Genomic DNA, 14,535 nt, shown 5'->3' with positions numbered 1-14,535 from the left:
GTCACACTAGTGCAACTAGTAAATATTTGGGGCATCACCAGTGAACAAGTAACATTTTTGACACTCACTAGTTAGATATCAAGGCGTCAAGGGGCTTTAACTAGTAAACTAGCTACTGTTTTATCCGCCACTAGTAAACTAGTGAGTATTTCAGCTCGCACTTGTTTACTCGCGCAGGAAATCACGGGTCACAAATTCACGTTAGATTAATCCATGATTGACAAGTTGACATGTTGCTGAAAATGAACGACTAGTTGGAGTTTGTATGCAACTAGTTCGACAAAGTGTGTCACTAGTGTGGCCGAGTGTCGAACTAGTGCTGAAAGAGATCGAACTAGTGTAACACACTTATGTTTGATATCAGGGATTTGGAATAAATGCTCAAATGGCTTGCCATACGCCGCGGCATGGGGGGAAATGTTACCACCTGCTTTTAATCCCTCCCCGAGAGAAAAGGGGGCGACATCAATTTGAGGGGAGGTATTTTTCTCCAATTGGAAACCATACATACATACATATATTGGGTTGGAAGACTTTTTCTACTCTATAATATAGCTTCAGATGTGAAAAAAGGTTTTATAAAAATGTGCCTATTTTGAAGTGGTTACATTTGTAACACGATGTGAATTAAGTTTTAGACCATTGGAATATTTTCCTCATGACATTTTGGGAAAAGTATCTTTTAAATATAGCTGGTTTTATCTATTGAGAAGATTTGGGGAATTCAATTTTTTAAAACATTTTGTGAATAAAGTTGGAGAAATCTTTTTTTTTTTTACAATTTTGGTATTTCCATATTCTTAACATCCTTAGACATATCTCAATAGGTTTCAAATGTTGGCTGGCACGAGATGGTTCTTACCAACATCGGTATATTGTTTTGGATGGCTGCTGATTAGATTAAAAAAAAACCCAACCCAATTACAAGCTTCATTTAATAAAATAAACACACTCGGAGTGCTTAATGGAGCGTACAGAGAGCATGAGTTTCTCCAGCTATCACCCCCCAAAATGCTTTGTACAACTACATCTGTCGGGATCCCGTGCCTTGGAGCTGCAGGACCAGCGGACTCCACTCCAGGATGGAAGTGATCACCACCGTGGACTTGTACTGCTTCACCTCACTTCAACATAGAACACACAAACGCATAGCATGAGGTAGAACCAAGTCTGAAGTCAAGTCGTCCGACGGCGCCGCGTCACCTGGCGGTGAAGCTGATCTCCAGACGTTGGCAGTGGTCGCCAGGGGCGTGCTGGTCCTTGGAGCGGAGAAGCCCGCAAGTGGGCGTCACGCTGAAGACGTGCGAGGTGTCCTCGCTGGACTCTACGGGGCGTCGAGCAAGACAAGAGTCGACGGAGGCGAGCGGGGCGCGTGCACGGAAGCAGGGGGAAAAAAATAAAGCAAAAACATACCTAGAATCAATGACCAGTGAGTCTGCGAGCCGAAGGTGTAGAGCTTGACTTCTTTGGCCTGCGTCTGGCCCAAGTAGCAGAGTCCAAAATTGATGTGGTCGCTGGACAAACACAGCGTCGCCAGCTTCACGTGGGCGCAGAGCGGCACCATCTGAAACAGTGGGGGGCGACCGTTCGGTTTTTTGTTTTTAATGCCGTTGAGCCGGCGCTCTCCTGACCTGCAGGCTATTGTTGCTGTAGTGAATGAGGAGGTCTTGCTGAATCTTCAGCTGCTTGTAGCCGCCGTCACTGCAGGGGACGACCGTCGCGCCGTCTCTCGGATGCGCCGCGTACTCCAAAAGTGATGGCGAGCAGCAGAAGGCTACCCTCACCTGAGGGGGGGGGGCAATTCAAATCTTGAAACGGCCCGGCCCCACCTTAGCTCTCGGAGCGCCGGCCCGCTGCCTCGGGTCTTCCGACCGGACGCGACAAGAGGCAACGAGAACGGAGCCTTTTCCGCGGCTGCTCCCTCTTTTTGGAACGAATGGCGGGCGAGCCCCCCCTCGCTGGCCATCTTCCAAACTCCTTTTTGTTCCTTTTGTACTTTCTACTGTCTTTGAGATGAATTTGTTTTTCTGTTGGATTGACTTTTGCTACATGTACAGCACTTTGTTGACAGCGGCGGTTGTTTTAAAGTGCGAGGTGAGTTAAGTTGCTAATGTAGGCACACGCATCAGGAAGTACCACCCCCCCCCCCCAAAAAAAATCCTGAATTGACCAAATCAGCCAGCGGTGCGTCTCGGTCGTACCAGGATGCTGTTTTGGGAATGTAGAATCAGCGCGTGGGGGTCAGCGGCCGACGATCTGCCGGAGGCGCCGGAGCCCGCCCGGGTGGGCCCCTTGACCAGCGAAAATGGCGGCCGCGTCCTGAGTCTGAAGCGCAGGGGCATCTCGGTGGTGTTCTTTAGCAGGAAGCTCTGCACGCTGTCAAAGGCCTCCAAATAGGCCTGCAAAGGTTTCCCCAAAATGAGCCGCGACGGATCGACGGCACATCTGCCATTTAACGGCGGGCTGACCTCGTCTCCCTCCGTCTTGATTAAATCGCCGGCCGAGGTGTGAAATTCCACCACCTTGTTGTCGTCCTCCATCTGCACCGAGAGCCTGCGGCCCGGAGAAACGCGACTCGCTGAGTTTCTGGCCAAGCGCTCGTTGCGAGCGCGGGCATGATGTTGCCATCGCTTACACCGCAGGCTTGACCAGTGCCAGGAGATCCACTCTGATGGGCGGCAGATCCAAGCCCTGCGCCCGCGCCACCTTGGCCGGCACGCAGGCGGCCTCCTGGGACAAAAACAACCACGGCAACGCATTGCTGGGCAAAATCTCACAAGACCTGCAACTTCAGCGCTAAATACAACCAAAGTGCCACTTGAGCGTATGTGTGTGTGTGTGTGTGTGGGAGGGGGGGTGGATTGGATTTCATCAACTGTCTCATGGCATCGCGTGCGTGCTGAGCGCGTTTACCTTTGAGTCCAGGCTAATGAAGGCCAGGGCCAAGCCCACGCACTTGGACTCGCACGATGTGGTCCACAGGGTGAGTGGGGTGAAAGACACGTGCACGGTGCTGCTGCCTTGCGCCGGGATCACCTGAGAACGGGGGGGGAACAAGGACGGGGGGCACAACACACGCTCCCGGTTTGCCATCGTACGGGCAAAGCGGGCCCGACGGCGGCGTGCGTACGATCTGCCGCGGCGAGACGCGGTAGGGCTCATCGGACTTGTCGCCCACGTGAGGTCGGATGTGGACAGAAAGCATTTTTCTCTTGGCGGGACTCAGCCTGTCGCCTTCCTCCTTGCTCGCGTCGTCTTCTCTCTCTGTGCGCTGAAATCACAAGTTGAGGCGCAGAGATCCAAAAGCGAAATCTGCCAGTTATTTCATCGATGCGCGGATGCTCACGGCGGCGCGGTGGAGCGAAGCCTGCGGGCCCGACTCGTGGGAGCTTTTCCAGGCGGCCTCGCCGTTGGGAAGCCTGGACGCCGGCCGGGGGTTGTCCTCGGCATCCTTGAGCGGGAAGCTTTCCCCGTACGACATCACCACGTCCACCACTTTGCGGTCGTTCGGGATGATGTTGTATGTGTCCCAGTCCAGGCGGATATCTACCCCCCCCCCAAAAAAACCCAAACATATTAACAAGGTGGCGGCTTCGTTGGAAGCCATCGCGACTTACCAAAGAGCGTGGGGTTGTTGATGCGAAGGGAACGGGAAACGGTGTCCCCTCCAGATAAACGCGTCCCAAACCTACACGGGACGGGACGCATGTGGACAAAGCGCCGGTTGCGCGCGGACGGCGGCACTCACTGTACGTTGGGTCCCTGGAACTGGTCGTCGGAGCGCGGCCCGGTGATTTGGAAGTAGAGCGGACAGCCTTTGGCCAGCATCCGCATGGGGAGGAGGCTGGGCTCGAGGTCCCCCACCTGCCGCAAAAAATAACAAGGGTGCTGTCGCCGAGCTCGATGCGATTCATTCTTTATTTTGACGTTATTTCAATGATTTCATTCTCGTTCGAAAATCCCCCGTGAGGCGGGCCTTTGATTCCAGCTACTGTAGATCTATTTATTTTTATATGGTGAAGAAAATGTAAAAATGGAATCCTGTGGCTTGTTAGTCGAACGCGAGGGTAGAATTGCTAGCTTTAAAAAATATATATTTTCTTCTTTCATGAGCCCAAAACAAAGCGGTGGGCCGCGAGCGCGAAAGAAGGACTTGCGGGAAGCGCGCGACTCTTTTAACTCATTCACTCCCAAAGACCTTTTTAAACGTCTTTTCAGACTTGGTCTAGAATTGGCTGGTACCGAATGAGTTAACAAGCTTCCTACTCGTCGGGCCGACCTTGCATACGAGATTGTCTCGGTAGTCGCCCCACATGTCGCTGTAGGCGGTGACGTCCACAGTTTGGGTCTCGAAGGGTTCCAGCATTCCGGCGCACGGCACGGCGAAGAAGGCCGCGCCTTTTCCGTTGGCCAGCAGCTTGCTCAAAAAGTCTGCCGCGGCATTCGTTGCTGGTTTCTGGCCTGCCGTTTCAAGGGGAGCTTTTGAGCGCGCCGGCATACGTACCCTTGTGTGCTTGTTCCTCTAATTTGCTGGCTTGGACCGAGTGAAGCGGCTTCTTCATGTATTGGGATCTTGGGGGGGGGGGGGAAGCTTTTGTTGTTCACGACTCGGGCAACAACCACACGCACGATTATTGGGGCAGGCACCTTCTCTGCGAACGGTTGCTGGGCTTGGCCGCGTCGCAGTTGAAAAACTCCGCTTGGATGGTGAAGGGCGCCGGGATGGCGGTGCGATTGCTCATCAGCAGCTGCTTGGTGACGGCTTGCGCCAGCAGCACCTCGCCGAAGTCGACCGTCAACGCCTCCTCTGGCCCCCCGTCGGCCGAAACGGGACGACTGGCGCGGAGGAAGGAGGGCGGGGGACTTTGAGAGGCCGACGGGCGCGGCGTCGGCCGCCGCGTTCCTACCTGATGCCGGGGAGCGCGTAGGACACTCGGAGACTCTGGGTGGCGGGCGCCAGGATGCTGAGAACCAGGGGCGAGCTCATGCCCTCCACCTCGCAGAGTGCCACCACGTCATTCAGCGCCGACTGGGGTGACGGCAAAGCAAACTCCCAAACCAGCTCGGCCACTAAGTTAGCCTTCGACCTGCCGCGAGCGTGCCTCACGTCGGTTCGGGATACGAAGGAGACGCGGATGTCCAGGCTGGCGTTGGGTCCCAGACTGCCCGACGGGGGCTCGAAACTGGCCGAACAAAGAGACGCCTGCTGACCCCTGAGCTCCTCCTGCGGGACAAAAGGCAGCCGCTAGGAAGGGGCGGCGCCGAGCAGCGGGCCCGCGGCCCATATTTGCTAGCGGGCGCATCTCGGTCTCGCTAGCAAACATGGACTGTCCCGGGCCGTCGATGACCTGGTGCACCACACAAAAAAGGTCAGGGGGCCCCCATCGGTCTTCATTTAAGGCCAAATGTACTTTCCAAAGGCTTGAACACAAATCGCTGGCTCTCCGAAGAGCAGAAATGCGTGCGTGTGTGTGTGTGTGTGTGTGTGTGTGTGTGTGTGAGCAAACCACTGTGAATTCTGCCGGATTTCTGATCATGCAAGAGCGCGGCGTGGCTAATCCGCATCCGAGCAGAGCAAGTTGCTCCGCTGGTCTCGCCCGACTTGACAGCACGTGACACGCACCGCCCAGGAGAAGTTGGACGGCAAGAGCGTCTGGTTGAAGAGAGTGACGGTCCCTTCGGCGGCCACGCCCATGTAGAGTTCGGGGAGGAGCAGCTCGCAGTTGAGCAGGCACAGCTGAGGAGACTGCACGTCCGCTCGCAGCAGCAGGTGACTGCCGGGCACACCGACAGCTCGGCGTGAGTTGCGGGCCGAACATACGGTGCGCCCTTGCTAGGCAAGAGAAATCCTGGACTCATGCGTCAACGTTGAACTTGATTCGTGTTCTGACCGCCGCACTGCTTCCGCACGCCACCATCGCCGTACCGAACGCACACACACACGGTATGTTTTTTTTTCTCCCTACCATCCGGTCCCATCCTCCACGGCCAGCTCCAGCTCCGTTTCGAGCTCTTGGCAGAATCGCGGCTTGAAACGGACGTCCACGCTGCAGCCGCCGCGAGGGGCCAGCACGCCGCCGCGCGGCTCCACGGTCAGCTACGAACGCAACGCGCGAAGCTTGAGAACAACTTTGCGAAAAGGCCGCGCTTGCCGCGCCCGGTCGCGCGCCGTACCTGCGGGTCTCGGCCGCCGTCCGGGCTCTCGTGCGCCTCCGCCAGCGACCAGGAGGCCTCCAGGTGCGTGGCGTTGTGGAGGTACAGCGTCTTCTGGCTCTGCTCCCCGAGCCGCATGAGACCGAAGTCCACGCCGGGCTCGCTGATGCTCACGCTGGGGCCCTTGGAGGCGACAAGCCGACACGTGGTACATGCAAAATGAATAGAATCGTGAGGGAACAACAACAACGAACCAATACAGTAATAATCATCAATCAAAGTCTCACAATCGTGCTGAAACCCCCACGTGCCCAACATCAAAGCTAAAAGGTAAGCAGAGCTGCGCTGAAAAAAAAAACCAAACCGAAAAAGGCCCAACTTGAAAGGGCTCATTTCAGCGGGGCAGAGAAAGGACGTGTAAAGCGAGCGGCCGTCTCATTTTCAAGCCTTCGCGTGTTTGAGCAACGCACCCGATGTCTCCTCTCCACAAATCGCATTCAAAGTGCGGCGAATCCGAACGGCAGCGGAATGCGGTCGTGCCGTCGGAGGGGGCGGCTGACCTTGAAGGCGACCTCCACGGCCAAGGCGACGGGTTCGGAGCGGTGCCGGATGCGGCAGAGCAGACTGGTCGCCACCTTCTCCGGTTTGCCTCCCATCAAAAGCAGGTCGAAAACAAAACACTCGTTCTCGTCCGTAGGCGAAAGGAGAGGAGAACGTCGAGGTGAGTCGCGCGCGTTCGGGGCTTTGCGATTTGGCTTTGCGACCGGCTTTGCGACCGCACGGAGGGAAGGAACGGCGCCGTACCGATTTTTCCAGCGGCGGGCTCCACCTCGATTCGATGACAGCTGCTGTTCATGGCGTCCCAACGGAAGACGACCGGCGTTTTGCTGTGGTTCCACATCTGCGAGCGAGAGGACGAAGATGGACGACCGAACGCCGGGGGGGTGGCGGGGGCGAGCCCAGCACCTTAAAATGTCGGCGGGTGGGGGTGGAGATAAAAAGTTGTCCGGGGATGACCAGGGCGTAGGGCTCCAGCAGCACGTTGAAGGGCTCCGTGGCGCCCTTGACTTCGATCTCCATGACGGTGGCGTCGCCCACATCCGAGTCCACGCGGACGGGCTGCAGCGCGCCGGGCCTGCCAGCGGACGACGGGGTGAGCAAAAGAGCCTTTCCTTCTCCCCGGAGCCGCGCGGAGGAGGCCTTACCCGGCGGCGGCGCACTCCGGCGGCAGCCGGGGGATGTCGCTCAGGACCAAGTGGCAAACGCTGTGGTAATCCCGCATCTTGAGCGAGCAAACAAAAGCCACAAGCAGCATTGCGTCCAACTCGCGGGAAGACGCTCAGTCGTCTTTCTTATGAATGAAGGCTCGGTTTCAGCAGCAGGCGGCTCGCGCTTACGACCCACGGGGAAACCCTATCGGCCTATTTGCCCCCCCCCCCAAAAAAAATCCTGATGCGCAAGCAAACAAGTCGCGCTAAAGACATATCTGAAAGCACGTAAAGCCATCTCCGATTCGATTCCCGATGATGAAGCGCATTGTTGAGGTCTTAAACGTCAACTAAAACTCAGCAGAGTTCGGACACAAAATGTGACGCTTTCAAGGCTCGTCATACACGAGTAGCAAGAAAAACAACAACAAAAAAAACCCAAAAAGTTGTTGTTGTTGTCTGTGTGCGCAAAGTGCCGGCGAGCGCCAAGGCAAGCGCGTTTCTACCTCCTTGGGACAGAAGGAGACGATGAAGTCTCGATCCCGGCAGGGCGCCAGGATTCCCGAGGCCGGGCTGACTTGGAAAACGTCATCCGGCTCGGGTCGATGCCGGATTCGGCAGGGTTCGGGGGGCGTTTGGGCCGGAAGCGGCGGCGGCAGGTTGGGCTTCATGATCCGCCAGCGGAAGGGCAGCTCCAAGTGGCTTCGGGGGTGAGACAAAACCGGCCTGTCGGTGGCGCGCGCATGCCACCGACAGGCGTCGCAAGCGCGCCGAGCTACGTACACGTTGCTCCTGATGACCAGCGTCTTCCGCTGTGCCGTGCGAGGGTTGCACGGCTCGAATCGGACAAAGTGGTCGGCGGTGACGTCGCGCGCCTCCCCCAGCACCGGGGGCCGCTCCTCGCCGGAGACGGACAGGAGCTCCAGGGCGATCAGCTGGCCCTCGCCTTGCACGCAAACGTCTTTGACTTGGCAGTTGTCGCACACCACGGTGAAGATCCGGCAAATCCGCTCGGTGGCGGCGGGAAAGAAAAGCGCCTGCGAGAAGACGCCCCCGAGCGTTAGCAAAGCATCGCCTCGGGCCTCCGGCCTTCACTTCGACGGCGAGTGGCCTTCGGTGGCCCGCTTAACGCGAATTCGCCGGCGCGCAGCCTCACCTCGACGGCCGTGCTCTCTCCGGGCTGCAGGGCGAAGAAGGACGGGCTGACGGCGAAGGGGGGCTGCTCGCAATAACAACTTGTGGCCACCGACTGCACAAAGGCACAACCGGTCAAAAAGGAAATCAAGCAAGCGAGCGCATTTCAGCGGCTGTAAACTGCGCGAACCCGCCGTAGAATTTTTTTTTTCTTCTCACCTTGGGGTTGGTGGCTGGCCAGCGATCCTTGGGGACCACGCAGAAGGTACCGGCACTCAGGCCCACGTTCTGACAATGGAACTCGACGCATCGCAGCCCCCCGATCAGGCAGTAACCGCAGTCCAGCACGCGGGGCACTGCGAGGGCGGCCCCCCGGGGGACGCATCAGGCGGGGGGGCTCGCGGCGGCCAAAGCGCTTCGAGGTGGGAGGAGACTCACGGGTGAGGACGGGAGGCGGTCTCCGTGCCTCGATGGGGACCACCAGGATATGCTCGCCCTCGCTCTCCACCACCACGCGGTCCTCGTAGTCGGCCAGCGAGTCCGGGGCGAAGCGCACCGTGAACTTGCAACTCATGCCCGGGGCCACGACGCCGCCCTTACCGGGAAATCTTCCTAGAGGACGACGGCAACCATGGCGTCAGACACCGGCGTCCGCGGTCTGGGGGGGGGGGGGGGGGGCGCTCACCGAGACCGACGGTGAAGTGGGAACTGCTGGGCGGGAGGACTCGGATGTCGCGGCCGGAAAAGCTGACGTTCTTCAGCTCCAGGGTGCTCTGAGACGGGGAGGGAGACGTCGGCCGGAGCGCGGCGCTCGAGCGCCGACGGCGCGCCCCCCCGACCTCGTACGCACCTCGTACACCTGTCCCACGCTGTACACCGTAAAGAGGACCAGCGGGGGCTCGGCCAGGAAGACCTGGACGCCACTTTCTTGGGAGCTGACGACGACAAACGGCGCCACACGTGAGAGGAGGCCGCGTCATTCGCGTTGGCGTGCGTCGCCGAGCCTCTCCTCGTGCGCTCGTTGTCGCGCGGGTTCTTTTGGCTCCGCGGACAGCGCTTTGCATAGCGCCGCGAGCGTGCTCCGCAACTCCACTGAGTTCATAATTGTTCTCGGACAGAACGCAGAAAGATTGACTCTTTGTTGGAAGACGGAACAAGAGATGTTTAACTCATTCAGTACCAGCCAATTCTGGACCAAGTCTGAAAAGACGTTTAAAAACGTCTTTGGGAGTGAATGAGTTAAAAAGCGTTGTTTTTCAATCGCCACCAACATCCCAACGGGGGCAAAGAGGCATTCGCGAGTCCAACGCACCTTCCCTCGGCGCCGTCCTTCGCGGTCCGAGGGCGGACGAGGGAGGCGGCGCCCCGGTGAGCTTTCGGAGGCAGGAAGCGGGGGTTTTGGAGCATGCGTTGGCGTTCCTTCATCTTGCGCAGCTTTTCGTTGCCCTCGGCCCGATCGGTCGCGCTGGGCTCGTCTTTCCACTTTGGCCCGGGCCGGCTCCGCATCTTCTCCGGGAAGACGCGGCGGTCACGTCGGGGTTCGTAGGGCCGCGGGCTTACGGATCTTGGCGCGGACCTCGTCGGGTGACTTCTTCTTCCTCGGCGCCAGTGAGCTGCACTCCAGAGTCTGGCTGGACTCGGACTCCTTCCTCATCCTCCGCGCCGAGTCGTCGTGCGCCTCGCTGGCCGCGCGCAAGGTGTAGGCGATGGTCGGTCTGGTCAGATCGGGTTTTACTGAAAGACCAATGTGACCGCGTGGGACTCGGGCGTTGAAAGAGAGAGAGAGAGAGAAGAAAAAAAAAACCCAAGACTCGAATCAACATGTCAAGGCAACATCGGGAGAGAAGAAGTACCGACTGCCGGGGCCTTCATTTGGATTTTTTGCGGCTTCAAATAGTCCAGTGGCGAAATCAGGTCGTTGATTTGGAGGAGACCTTCGTCAACGTGCCAGATAAACGCCGACTTGACTGAAAATGACACGTCAGCAGACACTTTCCATCATCATGAGCGAATGATTTTTCCCCAATGTGCTCAGAAAACGGCCAGGCGGGCCCACAATCGTCAACGTTCGACTTTTTCACAACGCGGACAGACACCTTCTGAGAATCTGGGCTGATTGGAATTATTCCCCCCCCCCCCCCCCCCGATTTTTAAAGAGCCAAAGGGCCAAAGTGCCCCTGCAACTGATTCTCCTCCGGCGTGGGCTGCGGATTGACGTCGCGACTGTTCTCCACAAACGCTCAGGACACTCCACTTTTTTTTTTTCAGGACAGCGCGACGCACACCAAGAGTGGCGACGCATCTGAGCACCCCCGCCCCCCCACCCCTATTCGTGTGGGGGCGGGGGCCTGACATTTTGGGACAAATCAGTCGGCGCAAAGCTGAAAGGAGGTGAGAAGTGGCCGAATATTGCGGAGACCTGGAGGCAGGCCCTGGAGATCGGGCACGTCCCTGAAGTCCTCCTTCATCCGTTCCGCCGTCCGTCGCTCGGTGGAGGCCGCCCGAGCTCTGGCCTGGATGATGTGGCTCTCCAGCATATCGGCCTCTTTGATACGCTGGTTGTATTCGGCCCGAACCTTTTCGGAGATGCCGTTAGAGCCCGAGCAGCCCGACGTGTCGCTTTCTTTTCTTCACGCGCTCCGGTTTACCCGTTTGAGCTCATCGACGTATTTGTCGTGGTAGCTGCTCCTCCCTTTTGCCTTCATAAGGTTGCATGGCGTTACTTTGGTGTAAAGCTCCTTGAAGGTGCTGGCCAACACGTGAGAAATGCCCTTTTGCACAAAACACATCAACAAAGCATCAATGGTTGCGTGTGCGCGCGCGCGCGCATGGCTGAGAGTTTCTCAAATCTTTTGGGTTCAGGTACCCTAAACAAGGGAGACATTTTTCCAAGTACCCCGACAGAGTATATAAATAAAAACATGGCGACTCCATGCACCGTTCTGTTATGTGAACTACTTTGATCTAAATAGGCGTGACCTTTTTGTTTTTCTACTTCTTCCTTTAACACCTTTGCTGCTGTGAATTGGGAATTTCTCCCAGGCGAGACTCATAAAGGTTTTCTTATCTTATCTTTTTAATCGTAAGGAGAGATTAATTTGCTGATCCGCACGTTTTTTCCTCCCCAGGATTCAACAGAATTTATTGCAAATTATTTTGGGGACCCACAAACCATGTTTCACAGGAGACCCCGCTTCGACAACCGCTGCAAGCTCGCTTACCTGCGATTTGGCAGAAGCAGGGGTGTGACTGTCCACGGGAGGATCACACCGAGATGGTCGCGGGTCTTCTTGTTCCTGTTGCTCCGGCAGCATGGCTGACTGCAAAAAGTTGAACCGAGTACCTAGCAATGAAACTTCAGAGTTAGCGTCTTGCAAGCAAGTTGGCTACATATGCTAAATTGGCATAGAAACTTTTGATTTGAATTACAAGAAAAGAAAATAATAACGTTTACCATTAAAAAATGCAAAGTGAAGCAAATCTAGCCAAAGTGAGAGAAAATGTGTGCAATCGAGTACTCTGAAGTCGAGTGTTGATTCTGTGACGTCACGACCGCCGTCATGGAAACCAACCTGGTTGCGATGGCCGCCATTTACTGCACTTTTTCTTAACATCACGACACAGTTCTGTAAAAAAAAAAAACGATCACAAATAACACGTTTTAATCGAATAGATACAGTCATAACAAAAACATGTATTGAGATTTCGCCTCGTTGTTTGGGCGGTTTGTCACAATATGACAAGGTACATGCTGTTTTGCTTTCATGTCGTTTCGAAGACTCGGGCTTTTCGATTTTTAATCAAATAGAATTTTGGTGTACAAATGTACGAAACTACTCACAAGCGTTCAAGGAAGAGGTCTCGTCGCCGGTGGCGCAGTGCATTCTGGGAAATAATAGCAGCCCACTAATGTCGACGCGTTTGCGCTCTTAAACTCGTCTGTGTTGTGTTTTTCATCAACACACGCCAATCACGAAACAGTTGCGCTTTCAAGTCGTCCCCACCGACATTCTCGTACTCAGCTGATGAAAGAGATTGCTTGGGTGTTGCACTAATGAACTGGCATTATTATTAAATGATGTTTATACATTATGTCCCAGTTTGCCCCGGGTGAATGGAGCAGAAACTTAACACCCACATTGTCAATTAGGTGCGCAGTTATTTGTGGCAGTCAGAGAAGCTTGGGAGTTTGCATGAATCATTTGCAGCTCATTGGCGCCCCCTTGTGTGTTGCAGAGGAATCGGCGCGCCTATTTTTACGGACTGAACATTTTGAATGCTTTCCTGTTCACGACACCTGGGTGTTTGCTCAAAACGCTTACTGCAGCGCGGTAAAATTTAATTATTGAAAGCAGAGGCTCTTAAAATTGGACCCCTTGCATGGGAGAACTTTCTCCAAGGATCCACCCACCCCTCATAAACCTAATGCCAATTCAGCAGAACTACAATAAGCACCCTTAAATGCCCTTGCGGTTTTTTTGAATGCTTCAACCTTAAACCATGACCCGTTTAATTTAAAGATTGTACTGTTTAATTGAAAGTAATTTAATCACATTCAAACGAATTACTGTAAAATGACGTGCACTGCTTTACACCAACATGGTTTAGAAACGGAGATTTACAAAACCACAGCCACAATTTCATGACTTTGCCAACCCCACTCGTGACTGTTTTTCCAAAAACATGAGCGACTTTAATTACTGATATGAAATGGACTACATGAGCAGAATCCTTTTCATTTTTTTCCTCTCCACCCCAATCGGAGAATTTCTGATCAAAAAGAAACTTGAGGCAGGACCTCAAATGGACACAAGGGGGCGTACCTGCTGCAAGTTTTGGAATCAGCATTTGGAATTCTGCTGTTGTTCATTCTGTTGACCACAATTTTAAACCAAGCTTTAAAGGCAAACTCGACAGAGCAAATGCCAATTGGACTTTTGATTCGAACAGTCTTTTTCAAAGCCTTTTTTTTAACTCTATGTATTTAATGTGTGTATTTCTAAATTGGATGGCTGTGGTTTGGTGGAAGGGGATTTTGTTGGCCCGGGATTAACTCTGCAGTTAAAACACACAAGTACAAAGATTCACATGAGTGCTGGCACCAGCTGTATATTGCTCAGCAAACGCATCATCAAGTGCCGTCTCACTTCTTTCCTTCATTTAGGATGGACAGCTGTGTTGATTTTACGGGCCTGAAGGGGTACAGATGACGAGGTGGCAGCAAACACACAATTGTGGCCCGTGCAGGGGCCTTATATTGAGATGTATTGGTAATTTTTGATCACACGGTCGCATTTGTAGGTCTGCCATGTTGGAGGTTGAGATCAACTCGGCTTGAAACTGAAAAACGAGTAGCCTTAGTCGTTTATTTTCTCGGTGTTCCGTGATCAGCTGTTACACATTTTCCAGTTTCGTTAGATGTACTAAAAAGACAGAGCAACGACAAACTTCAGTTTGAGTGGCAAGTATTGAATATTAGTCTGTCTCGATGTGCCTTGTTGATTGACTGGCAACCAGTCCATGCTATAGCCTGTGGTATTTAATTGATTTTTATTTATATATATTTTTAAAATTGACAGACAAGCCAAATTGGTCAACAAATATTTGTAAAATATATTTATCAAAGCATATTGTATTTACTACTGTACTATTATATTTTATTATTTTACAATAAAATGTAATGAGAGAAATAAATACAGGCTTCAGTTTAGCTGCAAGCCCTAATATGGGCAATTGGTTAAGAAAACAAAATACATGGCTTCATATTTCGGCCAAGCAATCATTTTGACTGATACTACGTCTAAATGATTTTCCCGCATTTCCATGATATGCGTTCCATAGGGGGCGAAGCCTCGCACAGTTTGGCTGCCATCTACCTCTGTTGTTCATTGACCGGATGTCTCTCCCACGCCGCAGACAGCCTGTCGAGATGCAGCTGCGATGGCTATATTATATGTTCGCACGTAGTTTCCAGCCACCTGGAGAGCGAGCTCTGTCTTGATTGGTTGCGACCAGGTGAATCACGCTATGCAGCGCACGC

The 14,535-nt window shown here is 54.2% G+C and overlaps 1 protein-coding gene across 2 annotated transcripts; it reads right to left on the bottom strand.

Moving 5' to 3' along the window:
• Positions 1 to 933: 933 nt before the first annotated feature.
• Positions 934 to 12,445, bottom strand: dlec1 (DLEC1 cilia and flagella associated protein). 2 transcript variants are annotated; one of them, XM_086102444.1, is made up of 39 exons: positions 12,337 to 12,442; positions 12,068 to 12,121; positions 11,717 to 11,838; positions 11,144 to 11,266; positions 10,915 to 11,071; positions 10,349 to 10,462; positions 10,072 to 10,229; positions 9,808 to 10,001; positions 9,346 to 9,430; positions 9,181 to 9,268; positions 8,934 to 9,107; positions 8,715 to 8,851; positions 8,518 to 8,610; positions 8,145 to 8,398; positions 7,868 to 8,063; positions 7,359 to 7,435; positions 7,120 to 7,288; positions 6,959 to 7,054; positions 6,714 to 6,845; positions 6,175 to 6,336; positions 5,967 to 6,097; positions 5,624 to 5,774; positions 5,108 to 5,224; positions 4,908 to 5,029; positions 4,648 to 4,836; positions 4,505 to 4,572; positions 4,280 to 4,431; positions 3,749 to 3,864; positions 3,618 to 3,688; positions 3,347 to 3,546; positions 3,131 to 3,271; positions 2,914 to 3,036; positions 2,636 to 2,730; positions 2,469 to 2,553; positions 2,202 to 2,399; positions 1,632 to 1,784; positions 1,414 to 1,564; positions 1,204 to 1,324; positions 934 to 1,124 (listed from the first exon to the last, which is right to left on the bottom strand). In XM_086102444.1, the coding sequence occupies exons 3-39, from the start codon at positions 11,807 to 11,809 to the stop codon at positions 1,025 to 1,027; spliced, it is 4,986 nt and encodes a 1,661-aa protein (XP_085958570.1). In that variant the 5' UTR covers positions 11,810 to 11,838; positions 12,068 to 12,121; positions 12,337 to 12,442; the 3' UTR covers positions 934 to 1,024. The 2 variants fall into 2 exon arrangements, with proteins under 2 accessions (XP_085958570.1, XP_085958569.1); XM_086102443.1 differs by having other exon boundaries at positions 2,202 to 2,553; positions 12,337 to 12,445.
• Positions 12,446 to 14,535: the final 2,090 nt, after the last annotated feature.

The sequence above is a fragment of the Hippocampus guttulatus genome, chromosome 21 (genome assembly GCF_054856545.1).
Source record: "Hippocampus guttulatus isolate MCC_2025c chromosome 21, RoL_Hgut_1.0, whole genome shotgun sequence".
NCBI classification, from domain to species: Eukaryota; Metazoa; Chordata; class Actinopteri; order Syngnathiformes; family Syngnathidae; genus Hippocampus; species Hippocampus guttulatus.
The sequence above is the reverse complement of the archived record's forward strand: the minus strand, read 5'-3'. Positions and strand labels throughout refer to the sequence as shown.

Excerpts from the sequence above, each read along its gene's own strand:
- dlec1 (XM_086102443.1), bottom strand. The coding sequence starts at position 11,809 with ATGCTGCCGGAGCAACAGGAACAAGAAGACCCGCGACCATCTCGGTGT. Across the intron at positions 6,846-6,958 it reads AGCCCGCCGCTGGAAAAATC|GACGAGAACGAGTGTTTTGT; the intron begins GGTACGGCGCCG and ends CTTTCGCCTACG. Across the intron at positions 1,785-2,201 it reads ATTCCCAAAACAGCATCCTG|GTGAGGGTAGCCTTCTGCTG; the intron begins GTACGACCGAGA and ends CCCCCCCCTCAG.